At 44.6% G+C, this 26,684-nt stretch overlaps 1 protein-coding gene across 11 annotated transcripts; it reads left to right on the top strand.

Annotated features, from left to right (window-relative positions):
- Positions 1-628: 628 nt before the first annotated feature.
- On the top strand, positions 629-18,242 carry LOC130848686 (SLAM family member 5-like). 11 transcript variants are annotated; one of them, XR_009052618.1, is made up of 7 exons: positions 629-757; positions 8,248-8,628; positions 11,051-11,347; positions 12,908-13,042; positions 13,246-13,337; positions 14,463-14,602; positions 18,091-18,242. XR_009052618.1 is itself a non-coding variant. In XM_057727110.1 (7 exons), exons 2-7 carry the CDS (start codon positions 1,969-1,971, stop codon positions 13,712-13,714), a joined length of 1,050 nt encoding a protein of 349 aa, XP_057583093.1. In that variant the 5' UTR covers positions 632-757; positions 1,918-1,968; the 3' UTR covers positions 13,715-14,066. The 11 variants fall into 11 exon arrangements, 8 of the variants coding, with proteins under 8 accessions (XP_057583097.1, XP_057583087.1, XP_057583132.1 ...); XR_009052619.1 differs by having other exon boundaries at positions 18,068-18,242; XM_057727110.1 differs by lacking the exons at positions 14,463-14,602; positions 18,091-18,242 and adding exons at positions 1,918-2,017; positions 13,619-14,066 and having other exon boundaries at positions 632-757.
- The last annotated feature ends 8,442 nt before the right edge of the window (positions 18,243-26,684 follow it).

The following is a 26,684-nucleotide window of genomic DNA, read 5'->3' as shown; positions in this document are numbered from 1 at the left end:
TGTTCCAATCCACCCACCTTTATATGTACAGATGTGTGAGTCTCTCTGGCATTCTGGTGTGTTGGGCAGAGGAACTTGTGTTGAGTTATGGATGCTTTACTAGTTGCAGGTTGAAGGAGAGAGACGAAGCATCTCACACTAACATGATGCTGACATCAATACTAGACCAACTCTTGATTTGCTGTGTGACCTTTTGCAGGTTGCACTGCTCCTTACAACTTAGGTTTCACATCCATAAAATGAATTTAATATGAAGTAGGCTGACGACCTTGAGTGCATAGTCTTGGGGCCAGTCCTGCAGATCCAACCTTAAAGTCTGGACAGCTGAGGGGGAAGCTCGGTGAAGAGGAGAAGAAAGAAATCCCAGAGGTTAGGCGATGTAGGGAGTTGACACTTTCCCCAAAGAGCTTTGTTCTTTTGCTCACAGCTTCTTCTCATAGATTTCAACTATCAGTTGAATTTATGGAAAATCAAAAAGGAAATTTGACTCATTGAATGAGTCATAGGGACAAACAACAGCCACTAAATGCAGGAGAAATTTCCCTAAGCCCAGAGCTAACCTACTAGCCCCACCCTAGGCGTGGGAAGAGCCTAAGGGCTCCTCTATGTAGAGCTCTTCCTCCTATCTTGCCTCTCCTCCTAGACGTTTCCTCTGCAGCTGAACAGACTGGCAGGCAGCCTGTGATGGGGCCCTGCTCAGAAGACCCCCACCTCTGCTGGGCCTCCTGGCTCCTGGGATTCACCAGCCTCCTCCTCAGTGAGTGAACCAGGCTCCTGGGAGGGAGGGCCAGCGGGTAGCATGCGGCAGCGTCCTCTTTCCGTGCCTCAGGTCTTTGGTGAACAAAAAGACAAAACACCTCTGTGATTATTTAGCAAATGCAGTGCATTTGGTTTAGAGCCCTGGGGTGAACAGAAGAACAAAATGGCCTTTTGGTTGTGGCAAGTCTGGGACCCTGAGCTAGAACAGCCTTGGCTGCATTAAGGGAAATATTTCCAGGGAGGTGAGGCTGCTTCTGCTGCTGTAACAGGGAGGCCGGGAGGCCGGGAGAGCCTGGAGCTGTCTGGGGAGAGGGATGGAGACAAAGAATCCGGCTCCTTGGGGCAGAGCAGGTGGGAACAGGGCACCCCTGGCCTGAAACTCAGAGGGGACCTGGCAGCCTGTGCAGCTGTCCTGTGGAGGAGGGAGCCGACCAGAACCCGTGTCTGAGCTGGAGGAAGTAACTGTAGTCCAGGCTTCTTGGGCTCCTCCACTTAAAAGGGAGCGTGAACATGCACTCACTTCCAGGCTTGGGGCTCAGTTCATCACAAAGGACAGGGTCCTTGGAAGTCTCAGGTTTAACTTAAAATTACTTGTGAATTTTGCATTCCACGACAACATTAGTTTTTATCTTAAAACATTAAGAAATGCTACCTTCTGGTAAAATGAGTGCTCTAGGAGGATGCCTTTTTTCATGCCCATGGGTTGCATCTCCCTCCACAGCCACACACTGCTCAGATCCTGGAGACCCCAGATTGAAAGCACTGTTTTAGGGGAAACAGTGGAAACAAAGGAGGTACCCATCAATTCAGGAACGGCTCAATATATTGGAAAGTATCTGCACCAGCGAATAATACGGAGGCTTCAAAACAAACATGCTAATTGTCTGGAGGGATTTCCAGTTTCCTGAGGTCAGATGCAGGGATTTCCACGAGCAAGGTGCAGGACACTAACTAAAATGAAATTTTCATTTTGTGAAAGGAATGGCAGCCTTCAAAATTTAAGAAGAAAGGGAGGAAGGGAGGGAGGGTAGAGTGAGTCAGAAAAATGGACAAAATTTTATGTTAATTTTGAGTGTTTAACTTTACATTATTTAAATAAATTTTACTCTGTCTTGTTTACAACCGTACCCTTTCTGGCTTTATTTTCTTCTTCTTCAGGATTAGATCTTTTGTAGATCACAGAGCTCTTGCTGCCTTCCTTCTCCTTCTATGTCGTCTTGCAACTTCCTCCCAGCTGGTGCTCACCAGCCCCTTCTGGGTGAGTTCTCCCTGCAGCCTGAGGGCTGAGCCTCCTCTCTCCCTGGCTCCCTCTTTTCCAGGGAGTGCAGAGACCGGCCTGGGCTGCTGTTTAGCCCGCAGCTGCCCAGAAGTCCCTGCCCTGCTAAACCTCTCTAAGTACTTGCTTCCTCTTTCCCAGGAGAGGAAAGTTGGAGGATAAGCTTCCAGGAACTGCTCAGATCCTGGTGATGAGACAGCAGTGCTGGGAGGGGAGGGAGGGGAGCTCCTGGGGAAGACAGGGACAGGGCGGGAGAGCTGATGGGCGGCTCCCGCAGGGGAGAAGCACTGGGCTGGGAGAGAGGAGCCTTGGCTCTGGGTCTGGCTCTGCCCTGTGTGCCCCAGGACACGTTCACCCCCTGGGGAGCCTCCTCCTCTGTGACAGGAGGGGCCTGGGCAGATCCCCTCGAAGGCCCCTCCCAGCTGTGATGTTCTGGGATTTGGTGCCTCTACACAGACAGGCCTCTCCTGTGGGGATTTCAAGGCCCCTGCTCTGTCTCTTCACCCTGTCCTGTCCTATTCCTGTGTCCTGACAGGGACAGCAGCAATGAGCATGTTTAGGGAAGCTTCAAAGAGAAGATCCCTGGAAGTTCCTTTGGTCATGTCTAGCCCTCCAAGGAGAGAGCGGATGCCTCTTCAAGCCTCCCCTTGGGAATCCTGCCTGGGCCTCTGTTTTCTCTGCCTCTGTTCCTGGGAGGGGTCTCAGGACTCAGTGTCCTCAGACCACCTACTGGAGGACTTCCTCTCCTTCCCCACAGTGGGGAAAGCTTGTCTGCAAACCACACTCAGGAAAGCAAGCTACAGCTGTTAAGAAACCACTAACTAACGGCCTTGACCAGAGCTTTGCAGTTCCTGCCTGTTTAACAGAAAATATCAGCTTCTTTCTCCCTGACCCTCTCTTAACAATGCTGGTGGTGGATTGGATGGGGGATTGAGGGGGCAGATAAAACAAACCGGTCAGAATTACTGGTGAAAATCCCTTAGAAAGGTGCCACATTGGAGACTGAAATGCTGTATCTCAGGAAGTCCAACTACCCACTCCCCCCACTGGAACAAAGAGCTGTTTCTCTGATTTAATGGTTAGTGTCCCCAGAACTGTATGTTTCAACATTAAATTAACACTGACTGTGATAATGACCTAAGGATACTTTTATTTTGCCCATTAGTTAATGAGGGAACCAGCAGGGTGCTACAGCCGATTCTAAGGAAGAGGCAAAGACACATTTATACACACCACAGGAAGGCCAAAATGAATTTACAAATAGATATCCTGTGTTTATACAGGTTTATAGTATCTGTGACAACACAGATTAAGGTCTGGAAGGATATACATCATTAACAGTGCTTACTTTAGGGAGGAGGCACACTTAGAACTTTTACTTGAGTCGACTCTGTAATCCATGTAATAGGTTTGCAGGAGCACATAAAACTTTTATAATTACAAAGGAACCCACAAAAGGAAGCGGTAATGCCCACACCAAATAGAATCAATAATATAAAGTTTTTCAGCCCAAGCTTGCAATAACTCGTGGTCTGTCCTTCCCTCCATCTTTCCCACTGTCCCCGGCAGCACAGATACACTGAGGTACCTGGTGACACGGGCATTGACAGTGGCAGCGGATTCCAGCTGTTGTCGACACGACAATGAATTTCCTTTCCATCTCAGGGCTTTGGTAAGCAGGGAGGCCCTGGCTGGACTCTGTCTCCCTAGGTCCTCCTATGGGGTTGCTCCCACGGGTGTCTGACTCCCTGGAGCACATCCCTGTACCCAGGAGGAGACCCCTGAGAGAGGCAACTGGTGGAGAGGAAAGGTCTTCACCCTGGAAACTGCAAATGTGTAGTTCTGACCCCAGATGTGCTTGTTCAAGAATCAGCATCACAGTAACGAGAGCAGCTCACACGCGTGGAATAATTATCAAACACTGTGCTATAAGCTTTCCTCTTCTTAAATACCAGCAATAATTTTATGAGAGAAGCACTATTATATTTCCATTTCACAGATGAAAAAGCTGAAGGCAAACAGGTTACATAACTGCTCAAGTCTACACAGGAGGACCTGGACTCAATTCAAGTTTTGCTGATGCTAATGTCCAAGCTTTGACTGCTCTGACATCCTAGATCACCTAGTCTCACACCTCAGTGAATGTCAGTGAATCAAAGATTTAAACATAACCATTGAATCGTAAAAGTTCTAGACGAAAACAGGAGAGAATTAGAGAATTAAAAACATAACTTTGAATTGGGAGCAAACTTTTTCCTCAAGATATAAAACCAATAAGCCTTAAAAATGATTGCTATGTATAACTTTATAAAAATAACAATTTGTCAGGGCACATAGTTCATAGACAAAGTTGAAAAGCCAACTGGAAAATATTGTATTACTTATGCTAGAAAAAGGGCAAATTTTCTAAAAGTGTCTATTTCCTATAAACTGATTGGAAAAAAAAAAAAAAAACACAAAAATCCTACATGGGCAAAGGACATAAGCAGATAGCTCACAGTTGATAGAAAAGGAGATGAAAATGGCAATAACATGAAACAATGATTAACTTCATTTACGTAAAAAATGTTAAGGAAAACCCTCATAAGATCTAATTTTCCCTCACCAGCTTGGCAAAGGGCAAAAAGCTTGTTCATTATGTGTTAGAGGGAAAATGAAACTATTGGTAGGAGTGAAGACAAGGAACACCCTTTGGAGGGCAGTTTAACACTATCCATGCAAGGCTCAGATGCACATGCCTTTGACCCACCTAAGGATTTATCCCAGTGCATGTACACCCATGCGTGCAAAGACTTCAAACCAAGGATATTCATTGCAGCATTGTTTGTAGTGGAAAGAAACAAATTTATCCATGCGAAGTTGTCCAGAAGTAGATCCCCACGTGGAACACCTGTAGCCATTGAATGAGACACTCCTATGGGTACAGACCCAGAGTGGGCTCCTGCGTGTGCTGTTATGAGAAAAGGAAAGGAGAATGGCATGTGCAGAGTGCGTTCATGTGTGTGGACATACACGTAGGTGCTTGTAAATGCATAGACTGTCTCTGGATGGTACACAGGAAACTGGTAGTAGTGCCCGACTTTGGAAAATAGGATTGGGCGTGGGAGTGAGGGATGGAGGGAGAAACTTCATTTTCAATCTCTATTTCCCCCTCCTTTTTTAACCTTGTGAAGGTAGAATCTATTTAAAATTTAAAAAGCCACTCAGTGTAGCTGAAATGCAGTTTCCTAGTCCTTTGAATGGGGATTACCATCTGTAACCGCCAGCTCTGATGGGCTGTCCGAGGATGACTAGACACTTGGGGTCTGATGGAGCTGCTGAAATGCAGGGACTGGAATCATGTTCCAGGGGGGATGCGCTCTTTCTTGTTCCAGGCAGTGAAAGCATCAAATCCAGCTAATAGTAATAATAATAACAACCTAATTCCTACTCTTGGGTGCTTTGTGCATATCATTTAGCCTCTCAGGAAGCCCGTGAATACTTGCAATTCTCCTCCCCATGGTTCAGATGTAGGAGCTCAAGGCTTAGATGATTTAGGAAATTGCTAAATATTACTCAGCCAGTAAAGGGTAGATCTGGGACTTGAACCCAGGTCTGTTTCACTCCAGAGGCTACACCTCAACAATTTTCTGTCCAAGAGCCCAGCCCTGGCTCCCAGGAAACCCTCATAGGGTCACCATGTTGTCCCTGGGTGCCACCCTTCCTGGGGTCCTAGGGCTTCCATAACAATGTTCCAAAACGTGGTGGCTTAAAACAACTGAAATTTATTGTCTCACCTTTCTGGAGGTTAGAGTCCAAAATCCAGTTTAGGGCCAATTCTGTTTCTGATGAGAGAGGAATGACTTGCTGGCTGTGGCATTGGCTCCTGACTTGTTTAGAAGGACCTGGTAGCACAGTCCCATCTGGGTCTTCTCAATTGACCTTCTGTGGGCTGTGTTGGGGAGGCATGCTGAACCCCAAGGCACATGCTCTGCAGGACAGCATGGTGTGTGCACCAGATCTGTACCTACCCTGGGGTGGCAGAGAGGTGTGATGTGTACAAGGAAGGGACAGAGGAGGAGCCAGGCAGGAGGCTGATGAGTGAACACCTGTTCCTTTGGACAGCCCGAGGCAGGAATGGATATTGCAGTGACCTACCACCCGCCCCTCCCAGCCACCATGATACAGGTCCTGATGGTCTGTGGCCTTGGGGCTAAGGAGGTGCTGAGGGCCCCAGTCCTGTGACAGGAGCTGATGGCACTGGGGTGAAGCCCAGGCCAGAGGAGATGCCTGGTTGAGTTAGTGATTAAATTAACACAAAGAAAGATCTGAAATATTTCTACATATGACTACAGTGTGAGCTCTTCTCTGCTTCCAGTGAGAGCCAGGATGGGGATAAGTACAGCAGGAGAAAGGCAGGACTGATAAGGAGAATTTATTGATTTGGAGGGAGGACTGGGTCCTGACAGGCAGAGGCCAAGCCAGGAGGGTCCTGACCTGCTGGAAGAAGCAGATGGATCATCTTCTCAGATTAAGATCATTCTGTGGCACTTTCCCTGCTCCCATTTTGTCCTACCCTGGTCCCCAGAAAGGACGGAGGATATCAAGTCCATGAGCCCTGTGTCTGAAGGGAAATTAGGCTCACGGGGGTGGGGCGGGGAGGAACGGCAACCCTCAGGGGAATGTGCAGCCTCTTGGGGACTGGCTAGGGAAGTGCTGTCTTGGTGGCAGGGACAGCAGAGCTCACTAAATGATTACTTGCTCCCTCACATATTCCAGTCCCTCGCAGTTAGCCAGAGACTTGTGATGAGTGCTGACCAAAAAGCAAGAGCAGGGGTCATGCTCCTTCTGAACAGATGCAGTGAAACCCCCTGTGTGATTCTCCTATCTCCCCTCCCTGCTGTGGGTCTGGGAGCCGGTGAGAATGCTGTGGGTTCCACAGGTGCAGCCACGAGGAGGTGGAGCCTCCACCATGTGTGACAGGACCCCCTCCTCACTCTCTCAGGGGATCTGTGGTGGGGATATAAAGTCCCCTTGTTCTAAGACCCTGAGGTATTGTAACTGTTTGTTACACAGCACAGCCCAGCCTATTCTGACTACTACACTGCCTAGAAGGAGCAGGAAGGAGAGCAGCCTTCATATTTGTATTAGGTATCTACTGCTGTGTAACCTGTCACCCCAAAAGTGAGCGCCTTAAACACCACCAGGTACAGCCTCACAGTTTCTGGAGGTCAAAACCCAGGGGTGGTTCAGCTGGGTCCTCTGGCTCAGGGTCTCCCAGGCTAAAACCAAGGTCTTGGCTGGGGTTACATCTGCTCAGGGTCAACTGGGCAGGATCTGCTTCCAAGCTCACCTGTGGAATTGCTGATGGGAGGAAGTTCCTGTGGTTGCTGGACTGAGGGTCTCAGTTCCTCCCTGGATGTTTGCCAGAGGCTCCCTCAGTTCCTTGTCACACAGTTCCTCTCCATGGGGCAGCTGACAACATGGCAGCTGGTTTCCTCAGAGTGAGCAAGAGAGAGTGAAGGAGAGAGAGTGTGGGCAAGAGGGAAGTCACAGTCTTGGATTACCTAGTATCACTGAGTGACATCCTTCACATCTGCTGTGGTCCATTCCTGAGAGCAAGTCACCAAGTGCAGCCCACACTCCAGGGGCTGGGGTTTCACAAGGGTGTGAACAGGAGGAGAGGGCTATTTGGAGACACTCTAGAAGCTCCTCCAACAGTTATGCACCTAATTTGTGCCCCAAAATGTGCTAGGTCCTTTTCATCCATGATCTCATTTAACTCATACTTAACCTTATGAGGCAGGTGAGGAAACTGCAGGTTAGCAAGTTTAAGTAATCTATTCAAGGTTACACTTCACTAGGATGAGGACTTGGTTCCAGAATTGCTTCAAATTCATTACACTAGGCTGTCTTCCAGGAATATAGGGAGTATATTAAGGACTTCACTTAAAGTATGGACTCTGATAAAATAGATGGCTAATAAGGACCTACTGTACAGCACAGAGAGCTCTTCTCATTACTCCGTGATGACCTACATGGGAAAAGAATCTAAAAGAGTGGATATGTGTATATGTATGGCTGGTTCATTTTGCTGTACAGCAGAAACAAATACAACATTGTAAATCACCTATACTCCAATAAAAATTTTTTAAATAATAAAATATGGATTCTGTAGTTCTCCTTTATTCTTAGAGAGAGAACACTCACATTTCCTGTTTCCAATGTCCTAGGCATCTGCAGCACTGGGACCAAGAGTTCCGGAGCCCGTGGTCCTGGAGTACAGGATTCTGGAGCCCATGTTTCTATGCAAGGGATCCGAGGAGGTTCTGTGTTGTTTCACGTGATCAAGGATCCAGGAGCTGACCCTAAGGAGATCTTCTGGGGTTTTGGCCCTGAGTCAAATTACAGAGTCCTGCTGCAAGTCCATCCTGGGGCAGAGGCTCCAACCTGGGTCAGCCTCCAGGACAAGTACCAGCAGAGGGTCCATGTGCCCAACATGACGTCCCTGAGGATTGAGAACCTGACCTCTGAGGACAGTGGGCAGTACCGGGCTCGAGCCAGGTTTCCTGCAGGAATAGAACTCACCCAGGTTTTCTACCTCACTGTTTATGGTAAGTGACAGCTCCACCCACACCCCATTCCGTGGCTTATCTCCCTCTTTTGTCCCTAGATGTATCACATAGGCCCTATTTTACAGAATTCCTTCCAGACACCAGGCTTCAGACTCTATTTTATTCTCTTAAATTAGGGTAAGTAGGTTTACCACAAATGGTGAGCAGAGCTGAGATTCACACTGGAGAGAAAATCATTTCAATGTTTTGGGAGAGAAGAATGGAAATTTAGGGAAATGGAATTTTTGCCATAACACTTATTGTTCTTCATAGGATTAAGTTTACTCAATTTGTGTATGTTTTCTATTGCTGCTATAATGGATTACTATAAACTAGTGGCATAAAATAGCATAAATTTATTATCTTACTGTGCTATAGGTCAGAAATCAAACACATTCTTACTGGGCTAAAGTCAAGGTATTGGCAGACCTGTGTTCCTTCCTGGAGCCTCCAGGGGAGAAAACATTTCTTGTCTTTTCCACCTTCTAGTGACTCCCACACTCCTTAGCTAGAGACCACCTTCCTCTACCTTCAAAGCTGGCAATAGTGGGACCAATTCTCTTCTCACATTACAGCTCTCTGACCTTCTCCTCTTCTTCCTTCTTCCACTTTCAAGCACCCTTGTGCTTACACTGATTCCATCCAGATAATCCAGAACAATCTCCCTTTTTTCATAAATAAATAAATAAATTTATTTATTTATTTATTTATTTATTGGCTGTGTTTGGTCTTCGTTGCTGTGCACGGGCTTTCTCTAGTTGCGGTGAGGTGCACAGGCTTGTCTTTGCCGTGGCTTCTCTTATTGCAGAGCATGGGCTCTAGGTGCTCAGGCTTCAGTAGTTGTGGCACTCGAGCTTAGTTGCTCCGCGGCATGTGGGATCTTCCCAGCCTGGGGATCAAACCCACGTCCCCTGCATTGGCAGGCAGATTTTTAACCACTGCACCAACAGGGAAGTCCCTCTCATTTTTTAAGGTCAGCTGATTAGGAACCTTATTTCCATCTGTTACTTTAATTCCCCTTTGCCATGTAACCTAACAAGTTCTGAGGATTGGACATGGACCTATTTGGAGGCCACTATTCACCTACCACATTCGGAAATCTATGTGAACTTAGTCCTCCCTGCCTCCTCTTCTCTTAGTACCAGCCCAAGGCCAGCCTCACTCACAAAAGCTCCCCAGATCCAGCTCTAAAATTATTGGTAGATGTAAGAGAAAGTTTACAGTGAAACACTTGTTAAGAACTTCATTTGGCAACTCCTTCCTTCCCTAAAGTTGCTATTGCCTAGGGAGATACCTGATATAAGAGAATGGATTTGTAATGGAAAAGAATATGAAAAAGAATATATATATGTACAACTGAATCACTTTGCTGAACAGCAGAAATTAACACAACATTGTAAATCAACTATACTTCAATAAAATAAAATTAAAAAAAAAAAAAGAGAGAGGGGCTTCCTAGGTGGCACAGTGGTTAAGAATCCGCCTGCCAATGCAGGAGACACAGGTTCGATCCCTGCTCCAGGAAGATCCCACATGCCGCAAAGCAACGAAGCCCATGTGCCACAATAATTGAGCCTGCACTTTAGAGCCCGTGAGCCACAACTACTGAGCCCATGTGCCACAACTACTGAAGCCCACGCACCTAGAGCCCGTGCTCCACAAAGCAAGAGAAGCCATGGCTATGAGAAGCCCGTGCACCACAACAAAGAGTAGCCCTCGCTCCCTACAACTAGAGAAAGCCAGCGTGCAGCAATAAAGACCCAACACAGCCAATAAATGAATAAATAAAGAAAGAAATTTTAAAAAGAAGAGAGAGAGAAAGAGAGTGGATTTGACAGCTTTAGGTCCCCATGTGACATCTAAGACTAACTTGCCGAACTGTCACTTCTTTTCCTGCCTGTGCCTAAAGTTCAGTGGCATGTTCTAACCAGACCTGGAGTTGTCATTCCTGCATCTCCCACAAACATCTCTACTTTGAGAAGCATGGGCTTCCTTTGGCTTCCCAGAGCTGGCCTGATGCCTGTCTCTCAAGGCCTGGGCCATCCTAGGCACCATCTCAGCAGGAGAATCAGGGCAAGGGCCAGCCCTTCTGCCCCAGACTTCTTCTCTTTCTAGGAAAGGAAAGACCCCAATTTCAAAATATAATGGGCCTTGGGTAGGTGAGGTCCAGGCTTTATTTTTTTGTGGGAGACTTTTAAGATTTGCTCAAACAAGTGAAATTATGTAGGGCTTAACTCAGTGGCTCCCCTCCTTTTGTCACTGCTATATATTTAGCTTTGGCAAATTGTGTTTTATCTATAAAATGTTCCCACCCTCCTTAAAGAGAGGATGCCAGGATTTCAATGAGATAATGGATGAGAATATGCAGACTGTAATGTTCTCTACTCATGTGAGCTCCATTCTTTTCTCCATCCTGCCCCAGAACCTACACCCCTTCCTCAGATCCTGGTTGAATCACCATCCGTCACACCGGGCTGGTGCAATGTCACCCTGGGGTGCAGGGCCTCGGGGGCCACACAGGACCTGAACGTGACCTGGGAGAGCGAGGGCCTCCCCAGGGAGCTGGAGTGGAGAGGGACACCGGGACCAGCCCCCAACTCCTGGACCCTGACTGTGAACCTGTCCCTGAGCCAGCCCAGCGCCAGACTCACCTGCGTGCTCAGCAACCAGGTGGACCAGAAAACTGCCACCTTAGACCTCGGGGAAGCCTGTGCCCATGGTGAGTGCACCTGCCAGAGGCGAGGGGCCCTCTCAGAGCTCAGGCGCACGGGGGTGAGGGTTCTGGGCTTTTATTCCCACCATGTTTTAAGCACCACCTTCCACCAGGTCACCCCATACAGGAGCCTGGGAAGTACATCCAATTTGCTTCTGCTTTTAAATGCCTCTCACATCCATGCTTTCCTCTCCACCCCTTGCCCCTGCAGCAGCCTTCCAGTACCTCTCCCCACACTCATTCCTCATCATCGTGTGTGTAGAGTGGTCTTCAGGAAAAGTGAATTGGATTGTGTCGATCGTCTGTGTCATCTGAGAGATTTGACCTCCATTGACACCCTGTAGGATTCAGGGCTCAGACGCGTCTCTGCCTATGTTTCTTACTTCACACACTTCACGTTTTGAATTGTTTGCCTGGTGTCCCTGAATGTGTCCTGCTATTGCAAGCTTCTGAGCCTCTGGGAATGCTGTTTCCTCTACCATCAGCCTTTCCAAGTTAAGAGTCCTTCAGTTCCTTACTTATTCCTCTTGAAGGATTTCCCTCAGTTACTGCCGGCTTCATGGGCGTGTGATCAATACGGTGACACAGGGCCCTGCAATTGGTTATAGTTCTATTATTAGCAAAGTCTGGACAAGGGTGCCTCAATCTCATGTTGCACAGGGCCCTGCAGCTGCTGTAACTGTCCTGCCCTCAGGCATTACCTTCTTAAGGCAGCTGTCTGTGCCCACCCCCCCCCCCACACTGAGCAGCAGTACTGTTTGTGGGTTTGTCTCCTCCACAGCCTGGAACACCTTGGGGGCCAAGGCCATGCCTTGTCTTCTTTGAATCTGAGTCCCAAGCAGAGCTTCTGGCAAAATTTTTTCAGTCAGTGTTTCACCGAACGATTGAATGACTTGGTCCCCTGTGTGCAGTCTCGTCCCTCCGACCCATCCTCCACCAGGAAGACTTGCTGGGAGGATCTAAGGTGTCAGCATCCCTTAAAATTCCCTGTTACCCTCCCCTCAGCCCCATCCTGGAGGCTCAAATAAAGTTCAACACTCAGCATGGCCCACGAGACCCTCAGGAAAGAGACTCTTCCTCCCTCTGACCCTGCTCCCCCGGCTCCTCCCTGCCCCGTCCCTCTCCTGCCTGCTGCAGTGGGACGATGGCAACTCCCAGGGCTGCCCGTTAGTCACAGCCATTCCCTGAACGTGATGCTCCCCCTTCCTGGAGTGCTGTGCCCACCCTGAAGATCTGGCAAACTCCTACTCCTCCCTCAAGACTCAAATTCGGCATCACCTCCTCTGGGAGGCCCTCCCTGAAGATCTGTGTACCAGGTATGAACCTCTACTGCACTGCAGTCCCCCTGGCTGGCAGACTCTGGTATTGTCTCAGTATCCCTGGCACCAGGCAGGAGCTCAGGACCTGTTTGAATAAATGAAGCTGCCACACTCCTCCCTCTTCAGCTTCTGAACCAGGGCTCTTCAGACCTCTCCACCTGCTCTGTCTCTATCTCCCCTTGGAAATGGGTATCTCAGGTTCTGTCTTGCTTTAACCTTGTTCATTCTCTCTGTGTGAGGGCAACAGGTTCACGTGAACAGGCCAGTACTGATGCCCTGCCAGGCATCCTAGGGGCTGTCGTGGCTGTGCTGTTGACCCTCGGAGGTGGACTGTACCTTTGGAAGACACATGAGAAGAAGAAGAAGATGGAGACTAGAAGAGGCAGGTTGCCCTTCTCCTTCCTGCCCCAGATCCCTCCCCTCCCCCACTGGACCCTTGGCTCCCTTTCTCCTGCATTTTGCTACTCAGGGAATCTCTCTGCACAGGGGATGGTGGGTGTGGCCTTGGCCTTGGGATTCATAGCAGTGGAGGTGGGCACACGTTTTCAAGTCCCAGGTTCAAGCTCCACTCTGTGTATGACTCAGGTACAGAATTGCAGGAGGACCAAAGGGACAATGATGGTAGCATCGAGTATGCAGAGCTGAGCCAGCAGGAGCCTCAAGAGGGCACGAACAAGGTGAGAGGCTGGGAGCTGTGCCCAGCCTGGGCTCTCCTGAGTCTGTCCTCACCTGGGTCTGGGCCGGTCAACCCCGTCATCTGCCTTTCCTGGCCCTGCTGTCTCTTTAACTCTCTCCAGGTGGTCAGTGGTATTTATTAAGAAAACTTATAACTGGGGCCCGTGCAGTGCTGGGCGCTTTGGGGGAATTCACATGCAGCTCCTGTCAGCAGCATTGGTTCCATGCGGGTCCCTCTGTGGCTTCTCAGCTGTTCCAGGAGCCCTCTGTCTTGCGTTCCTAGGGCATTGGTAAACAACATTCAGAAGAAAAGGAGGCTCTTAATACTGTCCACAGTGAGGTCCATAAGCCAGAAAGTGAGGCCATGAAGATAATTTAATTGGAGGAGGCAGGAGAATCGGCACTCCTAGGACACCTCCACTCGGAGCTTGATCCCTGCAGACACCTGCGTCTCCCAGCTCTGGTCCAGCTCCGGCTGCCCCAGTCTGCGTGACTCTGACCCTCCTGCCCCCAGCTCCCTGGGCAGCCGTAGCACTCTCACTTCCTCTGACACCTTCCCAAGCTGCCCTCCCACTGACGATCCTCACCCCTGCAGAATGCAGCTAGTCCTGTGTTACTGCCTCTTCTTCTGACCTTTATGCTCCTGAAGCTTCCCAAAGAGGACCTTCCTGACTGTGTGAATCCCCACAGCCGCTCATGTGTGGCTGGTATATGTCTTTCTGAGAACACAAGCCCACATATGGGGACTGTGTGGAGGTATTGACCACGCCACAGAGGACGGGGTTAGGACCTGGGTCTGGATGTGGCGTTGAAAGTCCATGGAGGAAGTTTGGGTAGGTGGGAGCCCACAAAAGAATTGGCTCAAAACAGATTAATCCAGCAATCTTGGGACAACTCCATTCTGAGCCTGACACCCCACAGACACCTACATCTTCTATCTGTGGTCCGGCTCTAGCTGCCCCTGGTCTGTGTTACTCTGACCTATGTGACCTCAGCTCAAAAAGGAAGAGAACGTGACTTTCAGAGACTATAATGGACCAGGTTTTGTCCTAGGACTTTACAAATATTATTTTTTCTAATTCTTACAAGGACTCTCTAGGGTAGGTAATATGTTCTCCATTTTACAGGACACTAACAGCTATCAATGAGGCCTCCACCGGTGGGAGACATGGAATGAGGGATCTTGTACTCTGGTTCAAATGAGATATTTCAAGAGAAGATGCTTCTTCCTCTTTGGTGTTATGAGAATTCCTTCCTCTTATACAAGGTATATTGTATATTTCAGCACCCGCATCCTCAAACCAGCCCCCCTTCACATTATTATCCAAAACGTCATTCAATGAGTTTTACATAAGTTTCTCATTCAGACCTTCATCAATTCTGTGAGGCAGAAATCCCCATTGTACAGATGGAAAAATAAAATCCAGAGATGTAAAGTACCTTACACAGTTTCTCCCGAGTGTAGGTGGTGGAGGCATGATTTGGATCCATGGGGATCATCATTTTACTTATTTTGACTCCTTCTCCTCCCTCATCCCAGACATCTAACCAGTTACCATCTTCCATTGGGTTACCCTTCATAAAGCTTCTTGTACACCATCCTCCTCTCATTCTTTCATTCCTATCTTCCACCTGCAGTTGTGCCATTTTTACATTTTCACCAGCAACGTACATCATCTCCTACTCTTGTTATTTTTTTATTGTAGCCATCCTAGTGTGTGTGACATAGTATCTCACTGAGGATTTGAATTGTGTTTCCCTAAGATCAATGATGTTGGACATCTTTTCATGTGGACTGACCATTTGTATACCTTATTTGGATTAATCCATTTCTCTCTCTAACTCTCTCTCACCATGCTTTGCCACCACCATACCAATAGAACTGCTCTTGTTCAGGTCACCAGGGAAGTCCACATTGTTAAATCCAATGGACATTCTCAGCTTCATCTCCCTTGAATCTCAACAGCAATGGACCTGTCCTTACTTGAATCACTGCTTCACTTTGCATTCACCAGCCACCATTCTTTTCCTCCCACTCACTGGCAGCTCCCTAGTTGCCTCCACTAGTTTCTTCCTCATCTTTCCAATCTCTAAATTCTGAAATATCCCAGGGTTCAGACCCAGATCACCTCTTCTCACTCTCTACACATTCTTTTTCTGGTGTTATGACCACATACTAATCCCCAGAACCTGTGACTGTATGATCTTAAATGGCAGAAGTATCTTACAGATGTGATCAAGGTTAAGGTCCTTGAGATTGGGGGGTTATCCCCACTTATCTGATTGGCCCAATTTAATCACATGAGTCTGCAAAAGTGGAAGAAGAGGCATAAGGGTGGGTCAGAGAGATAAGAGTTAAGGACTTGACATACCATTGCTGGCTTTGAAGAAGATGTAAGGGGGCGACAAGCCAACGACATGTGGTTGCCTCTAGAAGCTAGGAAAGGCCCACAGTTTATAACTAGCAAGAAAATGAGGATTCAGTCTTACAACGGCAAAGAACTGAATTCAGGCAACAACCAGAATGAACAGAAAATGGATTCTCCCCTACAGCCTCTAGAAAGAATCATAGCCTGAGGACACCTTGATTTTATACCAGATTTCTGATCTTCAGAACCACGAGATAAATTTGTATTGTGTTAGCCACTATGTTTGTGGTGATTTCTTATGGCAGCAATAGAAAATTGTTACAGATATTGTACCATCTCGTTGTTTTAAATACATTGGCTACTCCAAAGTTTCTAGCCTGGATCCCTCCTCTGGACTCCACAGAGTAGATATCCAGCTCCTTACGTGACATTTCCACTCAGATGCATAATAGGCTTCCCCAGCTTGACACGTCTAAGTTTGAACTCCTTATTATGCTTCCCGTACAATCTTCCAGTCCCAAGAGATGTCACCTCTGCCCTTTCATTTATTTCGGCCATATAACTTTGCTATCATCCTTGACTTCATTCATTTTCTCATACCCCATATTCTATCAGCAAATACTGATATAAATAAAATAAGTATATTAATGTATTTATTTATTTATAATATAGCTACCTCTCACTACCCACCTGATCCAATATGACCATCATTTTTCACTTGGACTACTGCAGTATCCTCACAGTCTCCCTGTTTCTGTATCTAGCCCCTTAAAGTCTTCTCAAAATAGCATCCAGAGTAATCCTTTCAAAATGTAAGTTACATCACGTCATCTTTAGTTCAGATCTCCACCACTACATCCCATCTCACTTTGAGCAAAAGCCAAAATACTTCCCAGGGCCTGCAAAGTCCTCTTCTCCCATGCTCCCCTCCTTACTTTGTCTGTCTAGGACACTCAGCTTTTCCCTATTCCTTCAACACACAAGGCGTGCTCCTGCCTCAAAGCCTTGCTTCCACCTGGAATCCTCTTCCTACGGGTACTTATATGTCTCCTTCCCTCACCTTCTTCAGGTCTTTGCACAAATGTTATCTTCTCAAGGAGGTCAGCCCTGACACCCCTATTTAAAACTGCAGCCTCCTCCTGGAACCCTCCTTTCTCCTCCCTGCTCTATTTTCTCCACAGCACTTACACAGGGATATGGGACAGGGTGCATTTAATCTGGGCTGTTCTTTAAAGATAGTGTGGAAAAAGAGCCTCAGAGAAAAAGCTGCAAATCTTAGCACATAGAAGCCATTATTATTCCTAGGAAGCTGCAACACAGGTAAGTTAATGAACTTGCCCAAGGTCATATATCTAATTAGTGACAGAGCTGGGATTCAAACCTGGGAGTCAGATTCTAAAGTACCTGCTCTTGACCCCTCCATTACACTGGTTAAATAAATTGTAGTCTACACACATGGTGAAATATTATTTAGGTAATAGAAAGGATAGGGACATCCTTTGTGGTGCAGTGGTTGAGAATCCACCTGCCAACTCAGGGGACATGGGTTCAATCCCTGGTCCAGGAAGATCCCACATGCCACAGAGCAACTAAGCCCATGTGCCACAACTACTAAGCCTGTGCACTAGAGCCCCACAAGCCACAACTACTGAGCCAACATCCCACAACTACTGAAGCCCGTATGCCCTAGAGACTGTGCTCCACAACAAGAGAAGCCAGCACAACGAGAAGCCCTCTCACCACAACCAAGAGTAGCCCCCACTAGCCACAACTAGAGAAAGCCTGTGTGCAGCAACAAAGACCCAACACAGCCAAAAATAAATAAAGAATAATAATAACAATAAATAAAATAAATAAAAAGGATAAAGAACAACTTCATGTATTTCAATGGAAAGATGTCCATAAAATATTGTGCTATAGGACAGTGCATATTAGATTATCCTAGTATTATAAACGTAGATTCACATATGTTTATATGGGCCTGAAGGAAGTGTAAAAGTTGATGACATGTGAAGCACTTAACAGTGGTTATCTTCTGGGGTGTGTCTCTTTCTGTATCATCACATTTTCTATAAAATTTATCAGAAGAAAAGATCATCTATATAAATTTTTTAGTGTGGCAGTGACATGACCAGAGCTGATCTTTGGAATTATTAAGGCACATCCGTGCAAACAGGAAGTTTCTCATCATGGAAACCAGTTGTTATGAACTGAGTTGTGTCCCCTCAAAATTCATATGCTGAAGCCCTAATCCCCTAAACTGTACCTTGAGATATGGTCTTTATGGAAGTAGCTAAGGTTCAATGAGGTCAGAGGATGCGGCACTAATTTGATAGGACTGATATTCTTATGAGAAGGGGAAGATCTCTTTCTCCTTGTCACACAGAGAAAAGATCACGTGAGGACAAGGCAAGAAGGCACTGTGTGCAAGCCTAGGAGAGAGGCATCCAGAAAGCAACCTTCACAGCACCTTGATCTTGGACTTCAAGCCTTCAGAGAAAGGCTTATTTTGTATGAGAAAATAAATTTCTGCTGTTTAAGCCACCAGGTCTGTGGTATTCTAGAAGACTAGTACATCAGTTCAAGTATTTACTCTCACGCTCCCCCAGTCACTTTCTATCGTGTTCATATGGCTCCTTTAGGGTCTTTATTGAAATCACCTATAAACATCCATGGATCTGTCTGGATAGTACGAGCAAAGTGAACAGTTTGGTCTAATTGATCCAAATAGACAATCTCCATGAATTGCTCACAACCCTATCTGTTCATCAGATCACCTGCCAAGCCTTTAAAATAGCAGATACTTGAACCCTATACCCAAATCGGGCATCATCTGTATTTTAAAACACTCAATAGATAATTCTGATGCATGATCAGGGTTCAGAACTGAAAACCTATGGTCTATATGGAGTCTTCATAAAATTCAAATGGGAACATACATAGCAAGGAGAGGTCAAGAGTTTGTCATCCAAGATGGTCCTCAATGTGTGCTCAGCTCATAGTGCAGTAAATGGTGATTGAGTGAAGGAATGAGTGAGTGATGAGACCCCATGGGTTGTCATTACTTAGATGTGTTCACCAAGGTTCAGAGTCTGACCCTGAATCCAAAATCTCCATCTCATCCATTGCCCAGAAAACTGACTGACATGGGGATGTAAGATCTTGCTTAAAAAAATCATAAGATACTGATAGACAAAATCAAATTCCTTATTTATAGATTAACAAATAGAATTACACTTGTTAATTGTGCTGGATATTCCTGTTAGCCTGCCCAGGGATTCTCTTCCCAAAGACAGGCCACAAGGGAAACCAAGGTATGACTGGGCTGCTTGGGAGCCCTGAGTCAGGGCGGGTGAGCAGAAGCTGCTGGTATGGATTCCAATGGCCTTCAGTCTGAGCTCTCCATCTCCATGTTAGGATTTATCTGCCCAGGGCATGGGATTCTCCTGCCAGCCTGAAAGAGCAATTCATTTGCCTTTGTCACTCATCTCTCTTTATGCCCCATTTCCTATTAACCATCCTTCTGATTGACATATTCTTTCTTTTGTCCTATGCATATGTGAGATGTAGTCTTGCTCTAGTCCAAACTGGAATCTCTGTACCTCTCCTGTGATCCAGATATGTGGTGTTTTATTTAATTTTCAAGCAACAAAAACAAAAAACCCTCACTCACCATATTTTCTTCATTTCCACGTCTTTAGTAGAGGGTATGAAGGGAGAGAACACCCCCTTAATATACCACATATCACCAGCTGAACCATCAAACTGTTTTTGCAAACAAAGCCAAATAGAAAATCTGTGAACTGGTTGATGAATCTTGCAACTCTAGAGACTGGAATCCTCACCTAATTTATCACTTAGGCGTTCAGTAAGATCTTCTCATATTTAAAACAGCAAAACAGCAACAAAACTCTAAGAGAATGCTCTGTGTAATTAATGTCTATTCAATTTTAAAATCTTCATGAAAAGGACAGTTACTGGAAAAATATAAATCACTAAAATTGACCTACATGTACATAACCCTCAAAAAAACAAGACAAAATATTCTAAAATTTATAAGAATTTTCTCCTTTGAGGGCACAGGAACCAAATTTGATTACCTTGGATTCCTTCAAACCTTTAGAAAAAAGCTCTTGGATGGAGACTTGGCACACATCAGGTGCCCCAGCATTGGCAGCTGCTGCCCAGGGGTCGCACTAATTTATCACCTGGCTCTGGTGGCCAGTAGGGCTTATGTTTATGGATCCCTCAGTACTGTAGAGAAAATGAACAGTGAACAGTTCTGAACTGGCTGGCCCTCCAGGGCTCAGCACAGAAGGAACAAAACTCTCAGTCTTTCCCTGAAAGAGACCTAGCTGCTTACTTTAAAAGCTGCTTCCTGAGGGTCCTGCTTCCAATCAGCCTGCACTGAGGTGCTGACTGAGATTCTTTCCTTTGAGACATTCAAGTCTTGGCACACCCTGTCATTTCCTGGGAGCCACTGAGAACAAAGAGGGCAGCTTGGGCAATCACAAAGCTTTGAGAGACAACCAAGAACTTGGGTAGGACTGATACAAAAGGTTCATCACCAACAAGCAACCACTCCATCAAGAATGGGAGAGGTGGCTGCTTTATCTAATGCAAAGAAATCATCACAGAGAATCAAGGAAAATGTAGAAAGAGAGGAATATATTACAAACAAAAGAATAAATAAAACTCCAAGAACAGACCTTAACGAAATGGAGATAAGTGACTTACCTGAAAAAGAGTTAAAAATAATGGTAATAAAGATGTTCATTAAGGTCAGGGGAACAACACATGAACAAAATTAGAATTCAATAAAGATATAGAAAATATTAGAAAGAACTGAACAGAAATCACAGAGCTAAAGAATATAATGAACTGCAAAATTCAATAGATCAAGCAGAAGAAAAGATCAGCAAACTCAAGGACAAGGCAGTGGAATTCATCCAATCAGAGGAGTTAAAAATAGAGAATGAAAAAGAGTGAAGACAGCTTAAGGTACACCATTAAATGGGACACCATCAAATGGACAAATATTCACATTATAGGTGTCCCAGAAGACAAAGGGAGAGAAAAGGCAGCACAAAGCTTATTCGAAGAAACAGTGGCTGAAAAATTTCCTAACCTTGGGAAGGAAATAGACATCCAGATCCAGGATGCCCAGAAACTGCTGAAAAGATGAATCCAAAGAGACCTACTCACACTAAGACACGTTAAAATTAAATTGTCAAAAGTTAAAGACAAGGAGAAAATCTTAAAAGCAGAAGGAAAAAAAAGGTGTTAGATATAAAGGAACCCCATAAGACTCTCAGCAGATTTTTTAGCAGAGACTTTGCAGCATAGACTTTAGCATAGATTTTTTTAGCACCCCCTTTGAAGGGGAAGACATGGTACATTCTGAGGGCTGAAAAAAAACTGTAAACAAGAATACTCTACTGGGCAAAGTTGTCCTTCAGAATTGAAGAAAAATTAAAGAGCTTTCCAGACAAGAAAAAGCTAAAGGAATTCATCACCACTAAGCCACACTTGCAAGAAATGATAAAGGGAGATCTTCAAACTGAAACAAAAGGATACTGATTAGTAACAAGAAAACATATGAAAGTATAAAGCTCATTGGTAGAGGTAAATAAAGAGTTAAACTCAGATAGCTCTAATGTTGGTGGGTAAATTGCTTATAAATCTAATATGAAGGTTAAAAGAAAAAGTATTAAAATAACTATAATTACTACAATAAATTGTTAATGGATATACAAGGTAAAAGAATTCAAAGCCAGACAAGGACACTACAAGAAAGAAACACTACAGGCCAATTCCATAATGAATACATATGCAACATTTCTCAACAAAATACTGCAAATCACACTCAGCAACACATTAAAAGAATCACTCAAGGGTGAAGGGGAAGCTGAGATGAAGCGAGAGAGTAGCACAGACATATATATAGTACCAACTGTTAAATAGATAGCCAGTGGGAAGTTGTTGTATAACAAAGGGAGTCCAACTCGAGGATGGAAGATGCCTTAGAGGACTGGGATGGGGAGGGTGGGGGGGACTCGAGGGAGGGTGGGGGGGAAGTTGAGAGAGGGAGGGAATATGGGGATATGTGTATAAAAACAGATGATTGAACTTGGTGTACCCCCAAAAAAATAATAAATAAATTTAAAAAAAAAGAAAAAAAAGAATCACTCAACATTACAAAATGGGGTTTATCCCTTGGATGCAAAGATGGTTTAACATATGTAAATCAATAAATGTGATATATCACATTAATAGATTGAAAGATAAAAATCATATATGATCATCTCAGTAGATGCAGAAAAAGCAATTGACAAAATACGACATCCTTTCATGGTAAAAATTCCCAATAAATTTAGTATAAAAAAAGTACCTCAGCATAATAAAGGCCATACATGACAAGGCCACATCTGACATCATACCCAGCAGTGAAATGTTGAAAGCTTTTCCTCAAAGATCAAGACAAGGATGCCCCATCTCACCAATCCTATTCAACGTACTAAAAGTCCTAGCCAGAGCAATTAGGCAAAAAATAAAATAAAATAAATAAAAAATAAAATAAAAGGCATTTGAATCAGAAAGGAAGAATTAAAATCATCTCTGCCTACAGATGGCATGGCCTTATATATAGAAAACTCTTAGGACTCCACCAAAAAATTATCAGAATAAACTCAGTACAGTTGCAAGATACAAAATCAACATACAGAAATATTTACATATACACTAACAATGAACTGAGAACGAAATTTTTTTAAAAATTCCATTCACAATAGCATGAAAATAATAAAATACTTAGCAATAAATTTAACCACAGAGGTAAATGATCTGTATACTGAAAAGTATGACATTGATGAAAGAAAATGAAGAAGACACAAATAAATGGAAAGATATCCCTTGTTCATGATCTGAAGATTTAATATTATTAAAATTTCCAGACTACCCAAAATTATCTATAGATTCAATGCAATCCATATCAAAATTCTAATGACATTTTTCATGTAAATAAAAAACATTACTAAAATTCATGTGGAACCACAAAAGACCCCAAATACCAAAGCAAACCTGAGAAAGAAGAACAAAGCTGGAGGCATCACACTTCCTGATTTTGAACTATATTACAAAGTTATAGGACTCAAAACAGTATAGTACAGGCATTAAAACAGGCCCATGGAACAATGGAACAGAATCAAGAGCCCAGAAATAAAGCCACACTTATACGATCAACTAATTGAATGTAAATTGATACAGCAACTGCAGAAAACAGTATCAAGTTTCCTCAAAAAATTAAAAACAGTACTACCATATGATTCAGTGATCTCATTTCTGGGTATATATCCAAAGGAAATAAAATCACAACCTTGAAGAGACATCTGCCTCCTACTTTCATCGCAGCATTATTCACAGTTGCCAAGACATGGAAACTACATAAGTGTCCATTGACGGATGAATGAATGAAGAAAATGTGAAATACATAATGGTTATTATTGAGCCATAATAAAGTAAGACCTTGATGACATTATGCTAAGTCAAATAAGTCAAAGATGAATTCTGTATGTTCTTACTTGTATGTGGAATCTAAAAAAACAAAACTCATAGAAATAGAGTAGAAGGATGGTTGCTGGGAGATTGGCCCGGGGGCGGTTCACAGAGCAGGCAGAAGGGAAGATGTTGGTCAGAAGAAATAGAGAAACAGTCTGGGGATCTAATTATAGCACAGTGACTGTAATTAACAATACTGTATTATATACTTGAAAGTTAAGAGAGTAGATTTTAAATGTTATGGCCACAAGAAAAACAGTAATTATGTGAGATGATGGAGGTTTAACAAACCTCATTATGGTAATCATTTCAGGATATATACACGCATCAAGTAATCACATTGAACTCCCTAAACTTACATATGTTATTAGTCAATAATATCTCAATAATGCTGTAAAAATAAATGTTAATGGTGATTAGCCTTGTGAGTGTGCCAAGTGATTCTCATTCTTCTGTATAATTTTCTACATTTTTCAAATTTTATAAAATCAACATGGATTATTTTTATCAGGAAAAAAACCCTGGGACTTCCCTGGCGGTCCAGTGGTTAAGACTCTGCACTTCCACTGCAGGCAGCACAGTTTCAATTCCTGGAGAACTAAGATCCCACATGCTGCATGGCATGGCCAAAAAAAATTTAAACATTTTTTTAATCTTTTTAAAATAGAAGAACCTTGCTTTTCAATATTTACATGTCCTTTAGCTCATCAGACAAGGAGAAATTCTAGTGTGTGGTGAGAGAATTCAAGAGGAGAATGGGCCATGTACAATTGCCAAGACAGGAAGCAACCTAAGTGTCCATCAACAGATGCACGGATAAGGAAGAGGTGGTACACACACACACACACACAATGAAATATTACTCAGCCATAAGAAAAAATGAAATATTGCCATTTGAAGCAACATGGGTGGACCGAGATTATCATACTAAGTAATGTAAGTCAGACAGAGAAAGACAAATATTATATGGTATCATTTATATGTGCAATCTAAAAACTAATAAAAATGAATGTATTTACAAAACAGAAACAGACTCACAGACATAGAAAACAAACTTGTGGTTACCAAAGGCAAAAGGGGTAGAAGGGATAAATTAGGAGTATGAGATTAACAGATTCATACTAACGTATATAAAATAGATAACCAACAATGATATACTTGTAATAACATATAATGGAAAATAATCTGAAAAAGAATACACACACACACACACACACACACACACACACACACAGGATGAGTCAAAAATTATCCGCACTCTGACTGTAGAATTTATTTTAATTAACTTTTAGAAAAAACAAATACCTCATTTTTGACATAATGTCCTTGCTTTTCAATACACTTTGTCCATCTGTCAGCGAGCTTTCATATTCCCTCATTAAAAAAATGTTTTAGGCTGAGCTGCGAGCCACAAAATCACCACTGTCTTCACTTACTTCTTCATCAGAAGTGAATCTTCATCCTTGTAGGGCTGCTTTCAGGGGACCAAACAGGTGAAAGTCTGATGGAGCAAGATCAGGACTATAGGGAGGATGCATTAACACCTCAAAACGAAGTTTTTGCAGTGTCGACAGTGTGGGCAAAAGTGTGCGGACGTGCCTGTCCTCAGACCACAAAAAGCGAATCACCGCACCCTGCTCTTCTTTCGTGCAAATCACAAGTGGCCGGGGATGGGGGGGCGGGCATCCATTTTTGGTCTCACTGCAATTACTAATAAACTGATGTAACACGTTCACACCTGCACAGCAGTGACTGGGGAGACAGTAGGCTTGAACAGAAAGTGCTGATAAGACAGTGCAGCCAAGGGAAGTTTTAACATAACCGGAGTGCAGATAATTTTTGACTCACCCTTGTGTGTGTGTGTGTGTGTGTGTGTGTGTGTCTGTGTGTGTATGTGTGTCTGTGTCTGTGTGTCTGTGTGTCTGTGTCTGTGTGTGCATATATATGTAAAACTGAATCACTTTGTTGTACACCTGAAACTATCACAATATTGTACATTAACTACACTTGAATTAAAAAGAAAAAGGAGAGTGGGCCATGAGAGGGGTGGGAGGGTGGGATGGGCAGAGGAGAAGCACAGTCTAACCTGGGTCACCAGGCAGTCGTGGGCTCCTTGTGCAGCAGCTGGTTCCCCACACAGACCCTGATGCTCCCATCAGCCTCACTCTCAGTGCCTAACAGGACAGGTGGGGCTGCCCCAGCCCTCAGAACAACAAAATCACCAGCAAACCTCTACGTCAAAAGCTAACCTCTATTTCCCTTGGTTGGCCACTGCAGCTGCCATCTGAGGAGCGGTGTCTCATCTTCCAGTTTCCTGTTTCTTGAGACAACAGTGCCCACACTCTCAGGCCCTTCTCTCCATCCCCTACCCATCCCCCAGCCTGCTTCCTTCCTCTCCTCCCAGCTGAGGAGGGCATGTGGGGTGAGCCAGGGGCCGGGACAGGCTCCCATTGCCCCATCATCCAGGGACCACTGAGCTGTTGCACCATCCGCAGAGATGGGGAAGGCAGGGGGAGTAAGACCCTTACTTCTCATCTGCTGGTGACCTTTATGTGTGTTTTACAAGCTGTTTCCAAGCTCTCCTTGGCAGGGAATAAGGAGGTGGTCGTGCTTATGCTGCAGATGCTGCCTTGTGTGAACCAGTCTCCAATTTAATGACCTGGCCACTACCCTTGACCCCAAAACCTCCTGTGGTGGAAAGAGAGACTGAGCTCCACAGTTAGACCCACGAGGTCACAAATTCTGGTTCTGCTACATAATGGCCATAAAATCTTGGGCAAATCACTCATACCTGGACAGGTGGCTTCCCCTTTCTGAGCTTCAACTTCCTCCAATGTAAAATGAATAGAATAACACCTAACTTTGGGGTGTTACTTGGGAGATTAAATGAAATAGAGCACATTCTGACCAGTGTCTCACACAGGGACACAGGTTACTCATGTATGTTATACTTTTCTGTCTTGGTGAAAAATTTGCAAATAGACACTGTAAAAGACAAAAAATAGTATTGTTTCCTTGTTTCATAATTGACAGTTTTATCATGATCCAGCAGTTTAAGAAGAGAAAGGCTTCCTGGGAACTGAGGTGATTGTGGTAACACAGAGATTACATATTTTCCTACGCTCCCTGCTCTCCCTCCACCTCCTACACATGGTGAACATTGTAGGAACCTTTAAAAAAAAAGTCAGTTCCTCCTTACAAATCAATAAGAGAAATAAGACCACCATTGTTGATAAGTGAGCAAGGCGTGTGAATAGGTGAAGCATAAAGAAAAAATAGATAAGACAAGCAAGCAGGAAAGAGAGTTATCGTCATGTGTAAATAAACAAAACCAAAGCAAGAAAACTGGATATCATATTTTGCCTATCAAAATAACACGGGTGTTTTTCTTTAACCAGAATACTCCAATGGCAATGGGACAGA

This window comes from Hippopotamus amphibius, chromosome 1, assembly GCF_030028045.1.
Source record: "Hippopotamus amphibius kiboko isolate mHipAmp2 chromosome 1, mHipAmp2.hap2, whole genome shotgun sequence".
Lineage (NCBI taxonomy): Eukaryota > Metazoa > Chordata > Mammalia > Artiodactyla > Hippopotamidae > Hippopotamus > Hippopotamus amphibius.
This window is presented reverse-complemented; position numbering and strand designations above follow the sequence as displayed.

Coding starts and splice junctions, on each gene's coding strand:
- LOC130848686 (XM_057727104.1), top strand. CDS start 685: ATGGGGCCCTGCTCAGAAGACCCCCACCTCTGCTGGGCCTCCTGGCTC. Junction 758..8,247: donor ATTCACCAGCCTCCTCCTCA/GTGAGTGAACCA, acceptor CCAATGTCCTAG/GCATCTGCAGCACTGGGACC. Junction 8,629..11,050: donor TTTCTACCTCACTGTTTATG/GTAAGTGACAGC, acceptor ATCCTGCCCCAG/AACCTACACCCCTTCCTCAG.